This window comes from Passer domesticus, chromosome 3 (assembly GCF_036417665.1).
Source record: "Passer domesticus isolate bPasDom1 chromosome 3, bPasDom1.hap1, whole genome shotgun sequence".
NCBI classification, from domain to species: domain Eukaryota; kingdom Metazoa; phylum Chordata; class Aves; order Passeriformes; family Passeridae; genus Passer; species Passer domesticus.
The window spans coordinates 64,637,369-64,657,545 of record NC_087476.1 but is presented as its reverse complement, the minus strand read 5'-3'; the positions used below and the strand labels follow the sequence as shown (position 1 = coordinate 64,657,545).

At 37.1% G+C, this 20,177-nt stretch overlaps 1 protein-coding gene across 1 annotated transcript in view; it reads right to left on the bottom strand.

Annotated features, from left to right (window-relative positions):
- Positions 1-842: 842 nt before the first annotated feature.
- MAP3K5 (mitogen-activated protein kinase kinase kinase 5) overlaps positions 843-20,177 on the bottom strand; it is a 99,155-nt gene continuing 79,820 nt past the window's right edge. Inside the window, exons 19-30 of the mRNA XM_064413577.1 lie at positions 19,192-19,349; positions 18,525-18,702; positions 17,717-17,737; positions 16,525-16,702; positions 16,262-16,430; positions 13,252-13,437; positions 9,705-9,810; positions 7,197-7,437; positions 4,429-4,541; positions 3,453-3,565; positions 2,323-2,399; positions 843-1,647 (exon numbers count right to left, since the gene is read on the bottom strand). Coding sequence (XP_064269647.1) covers positions 1,587-1,647; positions 2,323-2,399; positions 3,453-3,565; positions 4,429-4,541; positions 7,197-7,437; positions 9,705-9,810; positions 13,252-13,437; positions 16,262-16,430; positions 16,525-16,702; positions 17,717-17,737; positions 18,525-18,702; positions 19,192-19,349 — 1,601 coding nt within the window. The 3' untranslated portion in view covers positions 843-1,586. The remainder of the gene's footprint in view (positions 1,648-2,322; positions 2,400-3,452; positions 3,566-4,428; positions 4,542-7,196; positions 7,438-9,704; positions 9,811-13,251; positions 13,438-16,261; positions 16,431-16,524; positions 16,703-17,716; positions 17,738-18,524; positions 18,703-19,191; positions 19,350-20,177) is intronic.

Genomic DNA, 20,177 nt, shown 5'->3' with positions numbered 1-20,177 from the left:
TGGGTGAAGTATTTTTTAAGTTTTGGGTTTTACAAGTCAGCTTCCACCTCTGGTCTTTCTAGTGTTTAAAATTACCTTGAAAATATATTGTTTTCTGCTGTAATAGCAGTAGAAATTGATAAACAGTAGCTGTGTTTCTAGTAAAATGCAGTGAAGTTTTTGGAATGACTTGAATACATCTGTGCCTAAAAAGCAATAGAACCATCTTCAGAGTAAAAAAAAATCTGACTAAAATGATTTAATCTACAGTTCTTTATCTTATTTTTTAATACATAATTGTTGCATTGTAGCCAGCAAAAGTTACTGTATACACATTAGGACAATGTGTTTATGTTAAAAAAAAATTAGTTTCCTTTGAAAATACCTGCTAGACCTGAAAAATTAAGAGCATAAGCCTTTTACTGGTTACCAAGCATTATAAAAAAAAGGAGCAGCTTCTTGTCCAGGCAAGTCTTACCCACAATGGAATTTTTTGCAACTGCCCCAAAAGAATCTGTTGATACCCAGTGCTAGAATGGTGGAGTGACAATGACAGTGGATGGACAGAGAATACCCACCACCCTTTTTCCTTACATGTGAGGAAAAAAAATCATTGCATAAACATAAGCAGAAAAAGAAATAAGAGTCCACAATGACTATTAAGTGCATGGAGGCAGGACTTTTCATTTCACAAGTCAAGCATAGCACCCAGAGAAGAATTTTGTTTGGTCTTGGCTTGTTAGTACTATAATTAGACTGAATAGAAAAAAACCAAGAAAATATTCAGTGCTATGGTTATCATACCCAGATCACAGTAAATGTAAGATACATCAGAAAGGTTCCCTTGATACTCAGTATGAATGTTTTTCTTTTTTTTATTCCAATATTTTCCAGTTCTACACCATTGTTATTATTTTATAAGTCCAAAAATATAGGAAAAAGTAAGTCTTAGGTTATTTTTATTTTCAACTGTGTATGTCAGATATAGCTTTAGAACAAGCTAACATTACCGTGGTTCAGGTGTATACAACTGGTACAGTTCAGTAGTACATAAACAACTCTAAAACAAATGCACCATAGAACTTAAATTACCAAAAAGAAACAATATTAAACTATGCAGGGTGGTAGGTAAAAACAATTACCTTTAGGTCTTGCACACTAAAAGAAAAATATCTAATTATGATTGAAATTATGAAGCTCTACTACAGATAATATTGATATATATTACAAAGAAATTGAAAAGTTGTCACATTTTGTTTTTGTTCCAGTGATATACTGTTACATGAAATCTTACATCAGCTTGTCATGAAATTAACATTTGCTTACTTTAACTACAATATTGCATGAGTTTATAACTTTTGTGTGTATGTTTTCTAAAAATTTTTGAAAAACTTGCATGTAAAAACATTTAAAGTAAAATAATGTTGTGGGTTGTTTACAGATTCCTTATGGATTATAGAAGTAAAAGCAGTCAGGAAGCTGCAGTGTTTTTAACATTGGTAAACAAATACTGGATTAAAGTGCAACAGTCCTTCTGACAGCACACCTGCTCTGGCTGAAAGGAAATCTTTTCATCTCTGCAGAGAAGCAAAGAAAAAACATCGGTGTCAGGCGTGTTTCTCTCGAAAGTCAGTGATCGCCTTCCAGAGCGTGCACAGCATTCCTCCTCTGTAAAGAAAAATCATAAAGCCACTCAGGTACAAAGATACTCTCTAGCCTGAAAGCCTTCCAACTGAGGTGCTTTCTGATTTTCTTGCACTGGTTTTGATCAATGATATTCAGTGGGAAGGTTGATCAAAGGTGAAATCCAACATGCATTACTCAAACAGAGAACAGAGTCCTTTTCTGATTACAAGACAGGGCAATCTTTCCACTTGGCAGATGCTTGCTGTCTGGAATTCAGACTTCTGGTCCAAAGGACTTGCATAACCCACATTTGACTTCCAACATGATGCAAGCTGGTGACCTATACACCTGGCATGATTACGTGAAATGTAGTGTTACTTACAGTCCATGAGTAACATTTCTGAAGTTTGATGATGATAATAAACTACTGAAAGTTTTTCTAGCTCTACTTTTTAAAATAAAAGCAAGGCTCTAATGGGATATCTAGTGTCTCCAGTTGTAAGGTAAATGCTTTACCTTAAAATTTTGCCTTCAATAGGGAAAAAGCTTATTTTACATTCAAACAGCATCAGCTGTTTGGCAGAAATGTATCAGCATACAGAGACATACTAGAAAGTGTTAGTTATTTTAAATTAATAGCACACAATGAAATAAGTAGAGACTTAGTATCAATTTTTCTTCTTACAAAGCACAATTCATTTAACTCTGAAGCATTACCTCAGTCTCAAACATTTCAGATCATCCCGTGTAACATAGCAGAGAACATCCGTTAAGGTATAGTCTTCAGCCAAGAACTGCAGAAAGAAATTTAAATGAACATTTTGTTAGAAATATTATTTAAATTCCTAAGCTCATCTTCCTAGAATCATCTGCCCCCAAGATAGAAGGGTAAATTTGGGAGAAACCTAAAATTGGGCTGAAATGCAGTACATGTAACAGAAAAACATGGTTTCTACAAATACAGGGAAACTATTTAAATTTTACACTGTATAGTCTGCATTTAATAGTATTTAAATTCCTAAGCTCATCTTCCTAGAATCATCTGCCCCCAAAATAGAAGGGTAAATTTGGGAGAAACCTAAAATTGGGCTGAAATGCAGTACATGTAACAGAAAAACATGGTTTCTACAAATACAGGGAAACTATTTAAATTTTACACTGTATACTCTGCATCGGCATACCAGCCACAACTTGAAAGATGTAATGATTTTACAGCTACTCAAAACCTTTGTCAACTGGCATTTCTGTTGCTACCACTCATATCACAGAATTACAGACTTCACTGAACACAAATTCGACCATAAGTAATATCACATTTAACTCATGAGGAAATGAAAACAGTTAAGATGTACCTTTTCAAGAACGGCATCTAAATTTGATGTAATTGAACTTGGAGGAACCTTTGGTCTGATCTGTAGGAGTGATAACTACATGCAGGTATTCTTAAATTAGCTGAAATCTTTAACACCTCTAAAGTTATATAATGTGCTGCTGAGCAGACTGATCTACTTCAGGATATTTCACTGTAGCACAGCTAGCTAAGGGTGAACATGTATCCTGCAGCCAGAGTACCATCAGCAGGAATGCTGCAGTGTGTAAGGACACTGAAAACCCAAGAGTGTCTATTTACCAGGATATTTTATTGCTTTATTCACAATCAGATTTAGGAACTATTAATGGTACTTTATATTTATGAAGGCCTTCACATTCATGGCTTTTTCCTATCCTCTGAAAACAAATTAATCTCTCAAAATGTGCTAAATTAATTAGAAAGGTTTGGCATTTTTTAAACTGAGTCACAAAACAGTACTGCAACTGTACCAGGCAGTGAATGGGATCATTGCTACCTTGTTTATCGTGGCCTCGTCAGCTCCATGAGCTCTCAGCCAGTTTATGAGATCAGGGTCTTCGGTCCCTGTGCCAGTGGAATGACGATGACGGACAGACAATCCAGGAATATCTGGAACAAGCATATTTGAGACAAGGTTTTGTGTTGCCAAAGCAACCTCTTGTCATTTTTGACTTCTCAAGCACTCTCTTCAGTGAGCTTTCCCTTCAAGCTTAGAATACCAGTATCCCCATAAATAAATGCCAATTCCCAAAGAACACACTTAATTACAATTTACAGACAGTTATGTGAACATTGACAAACAAAATTTTTCTACCCTCTTCTGAAAATGACTTTGCTAGTACAAAGCACATCAATTTTACTGTCACTGTTTCTACATGAAGGTTGTTACATCAATTAACTGCACTGTTCAGTGTAACTCATACAGTTGCTGTACAGGCAATATCTTAGGCTGAGGATCAGCTGCTTTTGGAAGCAACACTTAGAAGCACATTACACAGAAATATCAAACTGCATTAGCCCTTCCACCTTCTTCAGGGCAGAGACAGCAAACTCAGCTTTCCTCAGTAATGTTTAAGTTGTATTTGCATCTCACCAATTAGGTGTATTTGCATCTCACCCTCTTGAACTTTCACTGTAACAATTCGAACAGTCTGTAATTCAAGGAACATATATCTAAACATACTAGATTATCCTCTTTTGGAGTAATATTTATTCAGTAGGATATGAGCCTTGCTCTCTTCCATATAATCACAAACAAAAATATTTAAATCATACTCATTCCTTGTACTGTGATTAACAAATCCAGTAATTTGTTTCCACAATGTACATTCTTACTTCAGAGCAAACCCTACCAGAAGCAGCACAATAAAGCATCTTTGCTGAGGCTGGCTCAATAAAAAGGACAGAAAAAGCTGACACCTTTTCATCTGTAGCCAGTAGGAAACTTTTCTTTAAAAATTCTTCTCACTTACCTATTGGCTGTGACCTGAGCTGTAGGTTCCTGATCTCTTGATCTTTTTCTTCTATAGCTTGATGCAAGAGGACTTGAAATTCTCTCTCCTTTTGAACTAACTCCTCCAATAACCTGTGAAGTAATGAGAACAAAGCACTCATTTCCTTCAGTAGCTTCACATTTTTGAGAAAGGAAAGATCTTACTATACCTAAACTGGAAACATTCCTGACAAAGTCTTCAGCTTTCACTGAAGGTATATTCTTTCACTATAGATTGATTATGACCTATATCAAGATATAAACATTCATACAGAAGCCCCAAACACCCCAACCTCCACATATGTATTCACCCACTAAACAAGTGGTATGGTAGAAAATTTCAGTGAAATTTCAACAGCCTGTGTTCTGTTTTAAACAAAACTGGAACTGAGAACAAATATCAAAGTGGTTCATAAACTAAGGGCTAAACCTTTGTAAGGAAAAATGCCAGTTCACATCTCTCCAGCACACATTTTCAAAGGTATGGAAAGGGTAGAGCAGTGATGCAAATGTGGTGAAAACATATGGTTGCATTTCATAAATACAAAAAAATGCATTCTCAACCACACAAGGGCTGTCCCTTCCTCACATATAAGGCATTTTGTGTCTGCCCTCCTAGGCTATATTAAGAGTGAGAAAAGAGGAGGCAAAATACTTGCCTACTTCCCTAAGCAATTACTTCTGAGAATGTCAAGCAGAAGTAAATTGAAACTCATGTTCGACCTTCCTAACACAAACCCAGAGAGAAACCTGGAGAGATTCAGTGGCTAGCACCACTTAAGCTGATGAAACAAAAATAGTCAGAATATAATGGAAAGTTAGTATGTAAAACTGCTGCAATTTGTTCTTTCAGAAAGGTGGAATATGTTATCAGGAACTTGGTCAAAATTTGGACATGGAGAGCAGACTCATAAACCTATGACTCCTGAGTCTTCAAAAGTTCTGCCTTGAAAGGATTGCAGCATCTTCATCCCTTTCTTGGAACCTCTGTCAGCCTGAGAACTGTGCAATAACTGCTCCATTTCAGCATGTTTCCTATCATTTATCCATATATTAAATTTCTTTTAAAAATTTATACTAGTTGAGCACTGCAACCCTTTTCTGAAAGAAAATGTGCCACAGAAGCCCTTTACCTGCCTTTGCACAGGGGTAAACTGAATCCCACATGACTGCATTGTAAAAACATCTAGCCCTACTTTTAGCTTGCATGCAGGCCTGCCAGAAACATATTTGTACTTGAGTGCTTCCACACCTGAGTTAACAAACCTTAACAAGTCCACCCTGCATGGGAGCAGAGCTGCTTGGGTGTAGGGTGTATTCTCAGTGCAAACTGATACTCTGTCCAGACAGGTCACCTTTCAGTTAGCTTATTCCTAGTCTACCTAGTCTGCTTGAAAAAGGCCTTCAGGGCAAATAAAATAATCCATTATTTTCTCCTGATAACTGCTTGCTGCTTATGCCAATAAAGCTTTCATAAATATTTAAACAATTGTCTGTATTATTTATTCAAAATACCTGCATGAATGACTAGATGTGATTATTTGGCCAAAGGCTTTGTATGTGAGAAAATTACAGAAGCAAAGTGTTAGCAGAAAAGTACCTCTATAAGCTGATCATTTCAGAGGCTATTCCCCACCATAAGCTTGTGAAGTAAAGTGAGTCAATCTAAAATATTTATATATTTCTTTAGGTATAACACTAAGACAATCAAAATATTTCCCAGTGGTCACAAGTAAAAAAATTAATTGTGACATAAGGACCCCAAAATACTGATACTTTATTAAATACAGTACAGTCTAATTAATTAGTCTAATTATGGAACCTTCTGAGAGACATGTAAAAGTAAAGTGTAATTTAACATTTTAATTTCAAATGAAACTGCAGCTCCAAATAATGTTCTACCAGCATAACAATTCTCTTATTGAAGACATGTTCTCTTTCTATCAAGGTCACATTCAAAATTTACTGAGGTCTGTAGGAAATCTAGTGTCATAAATCACATGCTGCAAAAGGAAAATATCTAGTTTTTGATATATTTTAATGAAAATAAAATATATAGAAGATCATTTGGATTTGAATTTTTCTCTGACATTTCTTAAAAGAAAAACAAAACCTTAAAGAACCACATTTCACTTGCACAGAGTGCAAGACATATTTCTGAAAAAAAATACAATATCCAAATATCTGCCTCATTTCTTCTTTTAAGCAAAACACCTATTTTCCCCATATTTCTCTATATAATAAAAAGGTAATGGTTGCTGGTAAGCACAGATCCTGCTTGCAGTGACTTCTGTGCACAAAATAAATCTGAAGCAGTTTCCTTGTAGAGTTTCTGTGTGGCTGCCTATTAGCTTGAGTTCACTTGCTGAGAATAGCTATAGAAAAGAACAGCAAGTTCTGCCTTAATGGAAACAAAACATAACACCATTTATCAGCCATACAGAGCACACCAAAAAGAGAAAAAGCAGAAGTTTGGCAGCAAGTCAGTTTTTTATGGACCTTCCCTGAAAGGGCACCTGAAATCAAGTCTGACCTTAATTTGCATGACTATGGTTTTGTTGAAATTCATACAACTATGTAAGTGATCAGTCACAGCTAAACAAGGATCATCATTAAAAGGAACAACGTACACTGCAATGGAATTTTGGCACTGTCACTAGTATTCCAGCTTATATATATTTTGAAAGCTAACCAATGCATAATGCTGTGAGCAGGCCAGTGTCCCTGTCTCCTGATGTCCAGACTTACCTATTTGTCTCTAATTTTAGCCTGCCCAGCTGGACACTCAGTGATCTGTGAGCAGCCTGGGAGTCATGGGACACCGTAGAGCTGAGTGTGCTTACACCTGAGGTAGCTACTGCATCTTCCAAGACAATGCAAGGCTGCTGGATGGTTTGATTCTGAGGCTGTTCATCTTGATCTTCAACTTCTATGTCATCTTGATCGGCTGTATCACTTTCAGATGCAAGGCTAAAATGTGGCCTTAATTCTATTAAATATAAGCAAAATAAAAAACACCAAAGATCTTAAATATTAGTTAAATATTAAAACAAAGGCAGACCCAAGTGACTATTTCCAGATCATCCTATAGCTTTGGTTACAACCGATCTGAAATTTCTGTAACAGGACAACAGATATTTTCTAGGGGTTTAAGATCCCTCAAAACATAACAGCACCCTTGTTTATGCAGATTATTATTCTGCCTATCAAAGGTTCAAGAGCTGTAAAAAACAAACATCTGTATGAACATGATTCCAGATCTGGCTACCATTTAATGTCAAATTGTGCTGAAGTATCATGTACAGCAGAGTTTCTTTTGCTTAATTCCATTCTTGGTAGTTTGTATTTTCTTATGTGTCTGACTGGAAACATTTTATTGAACAAATAACCATTATTTCTTTTCTATCCAGGTATTCCTGCTGTTGCTGTTCTGGCATATTTAGCATTCCATCCTTATAAGAATACCATGTTCACCAAAAAATTGCATCCAAACATAGAGAGGAAATTACAAAAAATGCCCCTCTCCCAACAATTAAAAGCACACTTCCCTTCTACTTATCAGAGGGAACACTGCCTATTTTGTAATGATGCACATCCACAAAACTACAAACACAAAGCTATACCCTGGTTTTGTTGTTCCCTGTTCCCTGCCAGAGCCTAGCAGGTATGTGAGATATGTACACAAGATCTCACACTCCTACACAACCTATTATTGTAACAACATCTGTTTGTTAATTCTAACTATTTAATATAAATCTTTGTTCCTTCCTTCCTTCAATTGTGGCTCCTTTCTCCTAAGAACTCCCTCTAGTCTCCTCACCAAAATGTATTTCTTTTTCCTGAATCCCACTTGCTTTATGCCCTTTCTGCTCAATAACTAAACTAACAAGTATGTTTCTCTTCTTTACAAAAGAAACATTGGTTCTTTGATCTATTTCACCTCTTCATTTCAATGCTGCATACCTTTTTCAAGGCTGAACATAATAAGATCAACAGAGCTGTACTTTCTCTAAATTCAGGAAAGCAGATTTATTATGTAGCAGTTACCCAAATATTGCTAGGCAAATATGTCTGAATTTACTTTGAACTTCTGTTCTTATTAGTGTGATGCAGAAATTCTTTGCCATTGTTCACCACCAGGCAGCATAAAATTGGCTTTGTACCATTCCTTAAATATCCCGTAACTTTAAGAAGTGTTAAGGCCAGTGATAAATCTCCACATCATAAGGAGAAAAAATTAAGAAAAAAGAGTGAGACAAAGGCAAGGGAACGTAATCAGAAGTAGGGAAGCAACAGATGATCAGTGTCTAAAAACTACTGGGGCACAGAGACTTTTGTTTAAGCTTGACCACCTACAATTAATGCTGACAATAAGCTGTATGGGGAAGAACAGACTACTAAGGAGGAATTCTACAGTTACACTGCAAGGAAGGACATGCCTGTAAGAGGTGTTCAGCATTCTAATCAGAAGACAGAGGAGTTTCTTTGTGACTTGAAAGTAACACAGCAAATCTATGCATATCTTGTTGTTTGTGCTACGGATATGGAAAATAAGGAGAATAGGAACAGATGTAACTTTCAAAGTAATTTTCAGATCCCCTTATTGATAATCTAAGACTCAACCCACTGCAGGAAACAGGAATGTAAGTATTCCAACTTAAAAGCATTAAATTACATATTTTAAAATATCACCATTAATTCCGGATTTAGAAGTTGAGAAGAATCAGAAAAACTAAATTTGGAAATAGGTAGAGAAGTAACAGAATGGGCGACAGTTTCACCTAAACAGACTCCTTCCCTCAGTGAAGCCATACACTCTAATTCCACATTTAAAATACAATGTACAAACTGCAGGCACTGCAGACCTGTTTGGCTGGTTTTGGCAGGCTTCAAGTCAAGGGTTTGGGGTTGTTTGGGTTTTTTGGGTTTGATGGTTTTTTTGGGGTTTTTTTAGACAGTTTCTGACCATAAGATATAGGCCACCGTGTGCACCTGAAAAAATTAGGTCCCAGAGCACCTTAACTTACTACTACTCATCGTGTTGCAGAATCATTTAGATTACTCATTGTGGAAAGGTGCTTTCCAACACAGCTTGAACAATACACAGATTAGTTTCTGAATTGCAAAACAGACAATGAACAGGAAAAAGGCTGCTGGTGGTTTCAAAATCTTAAGTGAAGCATCATAATCACAACTCTAAAGCATGTTTAAAGAGATCAGCTGATAAACATTTGCTGAGTATTAAGAATGACTCACCTGGGACCAGAATTGTAATAGCAGTCTGCACAGCTTTTCTGATTATGCTGTCCAGTGCAAACATCCAATGTGGCTTAATATTATGATTTCGGAGAACTTTATTGACCTAGTGAGAGACAATTCAGTTCAGATATTACATACCCCACAACTTAAAATGAGAATATATGCCATATAAACTGTTTAAACCTCTAGATGCTGTATCCGAATAGATGATTACAATTATTTCTTGATAGCAACATTATCAATTTCATCCATTTTATTATAAGTCATGCAATATGTTGTATTTTTCATCAAGTACTGGTTCCTATGTTAGGTGACTGTCGATGGCTGTGATACTTAACCTTCATGGCTGTGGAGAGAAATTTCAAAAGAATGCAAGCAAGACAAACAACAAGGACTATGTTATGAAAGGCTTGCAGCTGAAGCTAATTAATCTTGTTACTTTTTTTGGCATCACTTTTACTGCCTGCTCCGAGCACTACTTGTCTATTCCAAAATACAATTGTAGGAAATATAAAAGAAGTAATGTAGTGCTGCTCCTACTTAATTCTGAAACTAGTTAATTAATGTTAGTTTAAACAATTAGGGAACTTCATTTGCGTGCTGTACCATTTTCTCTTTCCTTCTACTTCTTACTTTGTACAATCTGATGGTTTTCTACACTGGGTTGTTCCTAATTGCCTACAGGCTGGTTACAAACTGCTTTGAGCCATATTCTCAGATGCCTCTATGGATGCTCCACGCCACTTGCACAAACATCTCTACCTCATGGAACTGTTTTCCAGCTCCCAAATGACAAGAAAATGCCTAGCCAACAGTAAGCAGCAATACACAAGACTCAGAGCTGTTTTCCAGGCACAGAAGCAATCCAAAGCAACAACGCAGGAGCTGAACAGTTGCAGGAAACAACAAATATAACTGTATTTACAAAACTACCATCTCACAGCATTATAAAAAAAGGAGCAACTACTGATTACGAAAAAAAAGTGGTAGAAAGATCTTCACTCTTCCTAAAAAAGGGATAAGTTCAGTTCCCTCATACTGTGATCACCTTTCTGTAAAAAAATTACTGAAGTCACACAAATTATGCCTTCAGAGGATACGTAAAAGTTACTAATCCTACTACTTTCACTGCCAAAAAGCAAGAGTATTGAGTGATGCAGTAATTTATGCAGGTACCTGCACTGGCTTTGGTTGGGATGGAGTTAATTTCTTTCACACCAGTCCACATGGTGCTATGTGACTGTGACTAAAACAGCCTTGATAGCACACGCATGTTTCAGCTCCTGCTGAGCAAAGCTCACGTGCTGTCAAGGCTGCCTCTGTTTCTTACACTGTCCCAGCTGTGAGGGGGCTGTGGGTGGACTAGAGGCTGGAGGGGCTCATGGCTGGCACAGCTGACCTAGGAAATATTCCCTTCCCTATAAGGTAAGCAATATACTAGAGGCTGCTTGTTCCAAAGTCCCTGAGCTGTTCCTCAGGGACTGGCTGGGCACAAGTCTGCTGTTGGTGACTGACTGCTTTTGCAACACTTGTGAGCTTTTTCCCCCCCCTTTCGCTTATTTAACAATCTTTATTTTGACCCACAAATTTTCTCACTTTTGGTCCTTCCAATTCTCTCCCTCTTCCTGTTGGGAGGGAGTGAATGAGTGACTGGGTAGGGGCTTTCCTCCACCTGCCAGCCAGGGTCCACCCAGCACAGCAGCGCCTATGTCTGCTCAATTATGTCGCCAATGGCCACGAGATGGCACTTGGACACTGTGTTTGATTCGGAGAGCTGTAAGGCTCCCAGGGAGCCTGCCCTGGCCTGACACCTGGAGAGCAGCTGCCCCAAAGGCTTGCCCACTGCCCTCTGAGACAGCACAACTCCCCTGTGTGAGCACTTTGCACCTTCCCAAACCAACTGCTACTGAGAGAATGACAGGTTTAGCTAAGTCCAGCTTTACTGAGAACTGAAGAAACAAAATCTAACTTTGTCAAGATCACCACTATTCATAGTAATGTGATTCAGTTATTTATATCACATCACAAAATTACTTTTTCTTGGTTGGTCGGATAAGGATGTTGTGATTATTAAACACTGTAACCTAAGATCACCTTATTAAGTACCAAGAGCAAGGGAACTACTTTGCCTCACTTTTAGCAGTACCTCAGTCTCTGCAGCATCTGAGGTCTTGATACTGTCCTGAATTTCAGTGTAGAATAGAAATCTATTGTATGGCCAAAAGAATTAAGATTGCACTCATATACAGCAAAGTTTTTGTTTTAACTTTCTGTGGGTTTAGTTAAATAACAGATAGTAATGAAATAGACACTTATCAGTCAAAAACAAGCAACTTGTAATTATGAAGTTAACAGAAAGTAAATTTTTTACTGATAAGAATACAACCCAGACAATTACTGCCAAACAACTGATACCCAGCAACATCTCTGTCAGAACAGCAATACAAGTATTTGTACTATTACCCCCTGCATTGTTTTCTTGACCTTGTATGCTTCCAGTATCAAAACAATATTAATACGAGATTAAAAAAGAGAGCTGAAAACATACTCAAATGTATCAAAGAGAAAACTTTTGATTTGTGGAAAGATCTCTTTCACAGATTCATTTAATACTTTTTTTTTAATAAAAGCATCTAATTCTTGTTAGTGTAGTCTATGCAAGTTTACATGCTATGCCATCCTTCCCGACAGCTATTCTACTTGTCCGAATGCCCCAGATTTGAATTCTAAAAGAATCATCCTCCTCAAATACTTATCTGAATTGTCATTTCATTTTTACTACATGACTTCAGTCTGGCCAAGTGATGCTCAGCACAGCTGCACCCCCCATGTTCATTATTCATCTTAATCATTAAGACTAACTGCTTGGGAACCAACACTTAAATACATACCTTAAGAAAACATTTGCTGTTTGTAAACTGGCTATTTAAAGGCTACCCATGCATGTGTTTGGTTGCTCAATGTAGGAAATGAGAAATCTTGCATTTATTATTGGTAGAAAAGTAATAATCTTCCTTATCCTGCTTATTGTAAATTGAAATAGTAGTTTCTAGTTTGGCAGAAATCTGCTAATCAAAATACTAAAAATAAGAATTCAATACAGTATTACACGGTAGACAGACTACTATGGGGGGCAATGCATTAATTTGTAAAAGAAGTCTAAGAGATCTGCATTTATGTAGGACAAACCTGACATTTATTGTTAGTCCTATTACCCAGAAAACCTTCCAAAATGTGATTTTTTAAAAGGGCTTTCCTGCCTTACTATTATGACACAATATTCACACAATTATTCTGAACTTTCTGTATCTTTAATCAGTAAGATCTCGGTAGTGTTCAGGGTCTGTATGCTGCCAAAGGATCACAAGGCAACCAAACCAAGTCACTGGTGTGGGTTCAGATTTTAGTATTACAGTCTCAAAGCCCTCAAATATTATTGTTTCAGCAGCTCTGGGTGGAAGTTAAACAAGTTCTCTTTGGTCCTGGTTTGTTTCATTTTTTCCAGTCTAGGTGCAAAAATTTCTCATTAAAAATGACAACTTACAGCATCTTGAAAACCAAAGAGCACAAGCTGCACTTGGCTGATACCATGGCTGTCAAAGTCCAACTCCAGCTTCAATTTTGAAAGCGTGGTTGCGATGATTTTGCGATCAGTGGACCGTACAAACTCTCTGAGGCTGGAAACAAGTGTTGTGATATGTTCCCATTTTAGCTTGGGTTCTTCAGCTCCCTGGCAGGAGAGAGAGGAAAATAAATAGTTTTGATAGTCATCTTTTGAAACATACATCGAGAAGGACGTGAGTCAATAATTTCAGTTGGCAATATGGGTTTTCAGAATCTCTGCTGCTATGGTTAAGGGAAAGGTGCAGCTGCAGGTCAGGTGCTGATGGCAGCATAACTGCAGCAGCACAGAGCTCTGGAGCTGAGCTCCCTGATGACTCTGGTAGGAACTCATTGAACAAGTAGCTGACTTTGTTTTCTACCAGCTCCTGAAGAATGTGTGCACACTGAAGTGTGTATGTGTCATTGTACAGCAATGAATAAAGATATGAATAAATGTACTGTGCACTGGATACTAGAAATGACTCATAACTGCAAACACACGTGTACTTTGCAGTGCTACTAATTTCTGGGTGCCTCTCAGAGACAACGTGCAAAGTCCTACAGCAGCATTTAAAATAAGAGCTTAGTCAAAGTTATGCAGGAGGCTCACATAGGGACTGGTTGTTTCTTATGTAATTTCCTAATTTCCCTTAATACAGAACTTCTACATTTAGCTGTTCTTAAAGCAAGTCTACAAAGATCTCACCTTTCTAGTATAAATATTCATTTGCCTATTTTTAAAAGCTTTTGTGTTTTTGCATGAGCTACCAAAGGAGCGAAAAGCTCAAAAGCATTCATCAGAATAACCAGCCTAGAGTAACTAGGAAGCAGAGCATTGTATTTGCTCTTATAAGTAAAGTTATGCCAACTGAATACAAATTTCAAGGCCAGATCTTAAATTAAGCCAGAGTTGTAGTTCAACATGAAGTATTAGATGCTTATTCTGAAGGAATTAAAGTAAATATTTATATAGACTAAGGATATCCAACATTGATTTCTGTAAAAGAAGGACATATGGTGTTTGGTTCTATTGCATTTGCCAGTTTTATGCCATGAATGTTATGGCTGGCCAGACACCAAGAACTCTTGTTTGCTAGTCACATTGAGCTTTTAACTATAGTCAATTAATTCTGATCAGGATGAAACAAAGAAAATTTTATTGAGAAAAATGCTTTAAAAAAAGCAAAAGTTCTAGAACACTTAAAGATACCAATGACTAAAACATCCACCTGAGATAAAAGATCCTAGCCTCTGATCTTGATCTGCTTTGAAGAATTCACCTGATGATTTTCTATGCAGGAGTGGATCTCTCACTGTTCTGCAGTAGCGAATATTCTTTTCAGGTAAATAATTAAAAAGCCATTAGGGCAGATAGGTAAATGCACACCGTAGCCCTGGACTAGAAGATCCAAGTCCACCAAGGCACTAGGCACTATGGGGACAGGAGGAGCAGAATGACTTGCTAATTAGAAATAGTGACCCATTGTGTGAGGGCATTCTCCTCCCCTAGCCCTCAAACCCAATGACTTTGCTGAAACATTTCACGTGAAAAGTGTTTGTGAAGAGAAAAACTCTATGAAAACTCTATGATAAGGCTTAACAAGCAAGCCATTAGTAATTTCTTGTATTTCTCAAGGGAGAAAACAGTGTTTGGGAGTCAGAGCTCAGCATTCTCTTGAAGGGCAGCCAGTCACATGAACATGAGCTTTGAACTCTTTGGCTCTAAAATTCTGCATCTCTGCTTCTCTCTCAGGCTGTTCCAGCCCAAGCTGAGAAAGGCATGAAACACTGAGCACCCTCTCTGGGATTTGTGATTGAGTTTCAGCCCCTCACAATCACTGATTATTACTTGCATACACATGCAAAAACTGTGTCTGTTACAGCAACACCCTTGCAAAGCACAGATCACAAATGTCTTTCTCACTGCCTTATCTTTTAACATTTTCTGTAGTTACCAGGATAACTGTGGGTTACTCTCTCCCCCCTCCCAAGAGTTAGAGGCTGTTTTTATTTGCATGGCACCCATTTCCATTTACAGTAACTGTAGTGCATGCATAATAATCATATTGGTGTACATCAGTTTCTAAACACTAGTGTCTTTAAAAGATGAGTTATCATGTTTTATACAAATTTTTTAGACCAGCAATACTTTGCCTTGAGAATGAAGTGAATCAATTACCTACTAACACACAAACAAACAAGAACAAAAAATCCTGTCATGCAATTACAGTGTTGCAACATTTAGCATTGAGGTCACAATCTGTTATTTCTTCAGTGTCATCCTGAACTGATACATCATCATAATGATTCATCCCCACAAGAGTGCCAAAAGGTCATTCTGCAATTATTTTGTTGTTTGCTGTAGCTCTCACAATTACTACATCTTCCCTCCATACATGCTCCCAATTGCACTGAGGAATAGCTGTAATTTGTTTTCCCCCTAGCCCCCTCTTTCCCCTGTTATGGCTGTTGGCTAGAAGGCAATGCTATATCCATCAGCCACAATTTTCTACACAATAGCCTAACATAAGATCAGAGCAGGACAAATAACCTAAACCTCCCTCAGTCAAACCAGTCAGTCAGAACACAGAACTTTTTAAAAGAGGGTCAAGATAATCCACCCCTGGAGATCATCCACCTTATATGAGTTACTCAAATGTGAAAAGCACTGGCAAAAGACAGTATCATGAAAACATGTTTTTCTGTTGTCTTGCCAGTACCAGGTATATACGTAGTAATTACAAACAAAAAAGGCCCATGTAATGCATCATGAACAATTTCAAAGCCTGTTTTTAAGAGCCCAAATAAGACAGTAACCATGAAAGCTTACACAGTGTATGCTTTCTAGTGTAATCAAACTTCATTTCTAATTGCTTTACTATGTTTAATTTCAAGAGTTCCGCAGAGAAGCCTTATAATTCTATAAAATTCCTGCTGCCCTCTGAAATTACCTGAGTCAAAGCTTCCATCAGATTCCTCACCACCTGCTCTTGGTCCTCAGTTAATATTCTGTGGAGGGTGGCTCTCCTTTCACTATCCTTCTTCAGCATGAAAAACCCAGAATCTTTCTCTTCAGGTGAAGGAGGTGCACTGTGATCCTCAAAATGTTCATCTGGGATGCTGAATGACACAGTGAGAAGAAACATTACAAAAACTATCCCGATGCACACATTCCTAATCTACTGTGCAACAAAAATGTCAGGTAGCTCTTTACCTCAGAAAAAGGGACCGGATTCCCTTCCCATCTTTTTCTCCACAGGATTTGGCTCTTGTTTTGAAAGAGAATGGATCGATTTTTAATTCTGTATCAGGTGAGACAGAACCATATTCACTGCTGCTACTTGTATCTTCCACCAGAACAGGGACAGGTAAGGATATGCTCCGAAGATACTCTATTTGTATAGGAATATTCAGAAATTAGAATTTAATAAAACCATCAGAGTTTTGAAATGAAGATTATTTTTTCAGACATGACAGAAAAACTCCAGCCTTCCCACACACCAAGAAAAAATATTAGAGAAAAAATGACAAAAAACTCCTAAAGCTTTTTTTGTCTGGAATAGAGTTATCTTTCAGGTATGTTTTTATTCCTGAAAGATAGAAATGCTGGGCTTCTTGCGAATTCACTCACAGAATTTCTGAAGTGAATGTGCATCTCCTGTCATGACTACAAGCAGTAGGAAAATGTTTCTATAGGGTAAGTCATCCATACTTACTATTTATAAGTATATAACATATATAAGATACATTTCTTCATCAGATTAATTTGTACAAATTTAATTAATTTATAATCATTGACTAATAATAATAGACATGCACTTAAGTCAGAACTTTTAGTTTTAAATCCAGAGCACACATTACCACTGCAGGAAACTACTCATATCTGTTTCACATGTGCACATTTCAAAATGTACTTTGATACCAATTCAGCATGGAGGTAACTGTGTATGTTCAGTTCCCTCCTGCACTCTCCCAGTTCATTTCCTGAAAGAGATGAGTATCCTGTATCCTGGTCTGACAAAGGATCCCAAATGCATTCTGGTTTGTCAGTTATAGAATTTAGTCTAATAAAAATCTGTGTTATCATTCTCCACAAACCTTGGCTCTGTGGCTACTATAAAACAGCCATTGGTTTCCACCAAATGTCCCCATAAATGACAGCACAGCCCTACTAGCCTGTATCACCCACCTGCCTGGACAATTAAACCATAGTCTGGTAGGATAAAAACAGTATTTCAGATATGCACAATGAATTAGATGCTCCTAACAGAGAAGGGTCACTGATTTTCACAATTTTGACCACTTCTCTTTCCATCTTTTTAGTGTTGAAAAATTATAGCAGGATAAGTGATAACTACAGTATCTACACAGGTATGTTTTTGATGGAGAAGTAGGTTAAAACTCACCATTTGTGTTAGCTGAAAGGACTGTGTGAGAAAAGGAAAGAGAAAAAAGAAAGTTAAATATGTTGAAATTAACTGAGAAAAGTCTAAAGGATAACTTCCTATTTATATGGATTATCTCAATTCTCCTGGCTGCAATCTCCAAAAGTGTAATTTATTGCAATTATTGTATTTATTGTAATTTATTCTGAGGGGGTGGAAACCACAGTAAAAGTGATCTTCGACTATCATCTCCTTTACCTGATACAGAAGATATTTTCCCAAGTATATAACCACACACAATAGAATATGTTATTACTGCTTTGCTACTTTCCATAATTTAAAACACTACAGGAAATAAACATTTCCTGAAATGAAATTTCATGAAACAAAAATAATGCAGTGCACGCACATTTGCTATGGGACAAAGTTTAATTCTGCTTATGTAGAAAACTCCACTAAGATTTAATAGCAGGTTCTAACCATACACAAAATATACTCTATATAAATATTATTTCAATGAAAACATATGCAAATTTAAAAAGAGGGAAAAAAATGAAACAAAAATGCAACAACCATAAAAGCTGCACATAATCCCAGACTTTTAAAAACCTTACTAGATATATTTATATAAATTGACTTCTGTCACAACAGGTAACAGAATTCTGCTACAACAGCGTCTCTGCAGTAAGCTGCTGGTAGAGAAGTCCACAACTGAGCATTCACATAGGATGGAGATCCGCTGTGCTCATCTCAAATACTAAACCAGCAGTTCCAGGAAACAGTACCATGGGCAAGAGGAAACTTCCAGACTGAATTTTGCAATGCTTACCTGACAGCTTCGAAGGAGACTTTCTTTTCTTGCTTGAAACCTTCAAGAATTCATCTATAAGTAGCTCATGAGCAAAAGCTCGTTTATCAGGGTCTGGTTCAAAGCAACGCAGTATAAAAGCCTTGGCTTCTGCAGACATGGATTCAGGAATTTCTGGGTGTATTTTAAACATCCCCACCTGAGACAAATAAAGGGAGAGAAACAATGGCCTGAACTGTTCTTCCCCCAAACACTAAACAACATCAAAAAACTGTTTAGATAGTAGAACTGGTATATCATTCTCAGGTTTTAATATTAACTTTATATGACTAGTTTATTAATTCAGAGAAAAAAACCCAAACTATTACAAACTGTATAAACAATTGCATTTTAAAACCCCCACAGTTGCAAGTAGAGGCTCTTCACAAAGTAGAAAATTGTTTCTTTTTCTCAGTTTGGTCTTGTTTGTTTCTTAAACACCCAGGCTGCTGAATAGCTGCTATCTCTACTAATCTATTCAAAAATTCACAGCACTCCCTTCCAGCTGAATCAGATTATTGTTCTTAACATCCTCAGAATCCAAGCATTTCCTTTATCTCCCTTTCTTGCAAACTCTAATTCTCCAAAACAGTCATCAGATTTCCTATGTTTAGAAATATGACTCAGCTGTACAAAAAAGATATCTGACCTTAAACATGGCTGCTTGAGGTTCTCCCAGTTCATAAAATGGGGGTTTCCCTGTAGCCATCTCAATGATTGTGCATCCCAAGGACCAGATGTCTGCAGCCTTCCCATAGCCACGTGGCCCTTTGTCTATGATCTCTGGTGCCATATACTGAAGGGTACCTGTTTAAAACATACTCTTTTTTGTTTACTTAAGTGTAATAATGCTGCAAATAAAGACAAGAGGAACAAAATGACTGAGGAGTGAGCAATATCAGAAGAGTTTAAAAATCTCCTTTTATTATTCAAAATTCAAAAAATTTAACGTGTATTCTATATAAAACTCAAAATACTGCTCAAGATATTACTTGTGCTTAAAGCATTTGGTATCATCTACTGATCTGGAGATCACTTTTCAATGTTGATGACAACTACTAAATGTTTTTAAGAGCTTTGGATCAGAGATAGCTTTCATTTATTTTTTTATATCTTAAGATTAAAATATGGGAAAGCACTCTGACTTGTACCCATAGAGGAAAAGGAAGAGAAACCTGAAATCTTAACCTAAAAGAGTAGGTGAGATGAACATTTTCTTCTAAAGTAAGGGAATCAATGCGACACATCATCCTGCATTCTGTTCCTTTTACAGAAGCAACGGAAGAGCAAAGGACGGAAGTAAAGTAACAGTCACTTCTCATTTCACATAACTATTTAATGCAGTGCCACTGCATGATTTAACACCCAAATCAAATTATCAAGCAGAAGGAGGAGCAACTGAATAACAGGTTCTGTAGATACACGATCCTGGAGATGAAGTCAGGATTGTCCAAGCCAATCATGAAAGACAAAGATCAGCAAGATGAAAAAGACGCACACACAAAGGAGACAGACTCAAATAAAGCACAGCAGAGACACAGCTCTTCTGTTGTAGAGGACTTTGATGTCACAAGTGGAACATCCAAAACTGCACTCTCTTTGAACACTGCATACAGGTACAGCGTGTAGCTTAAG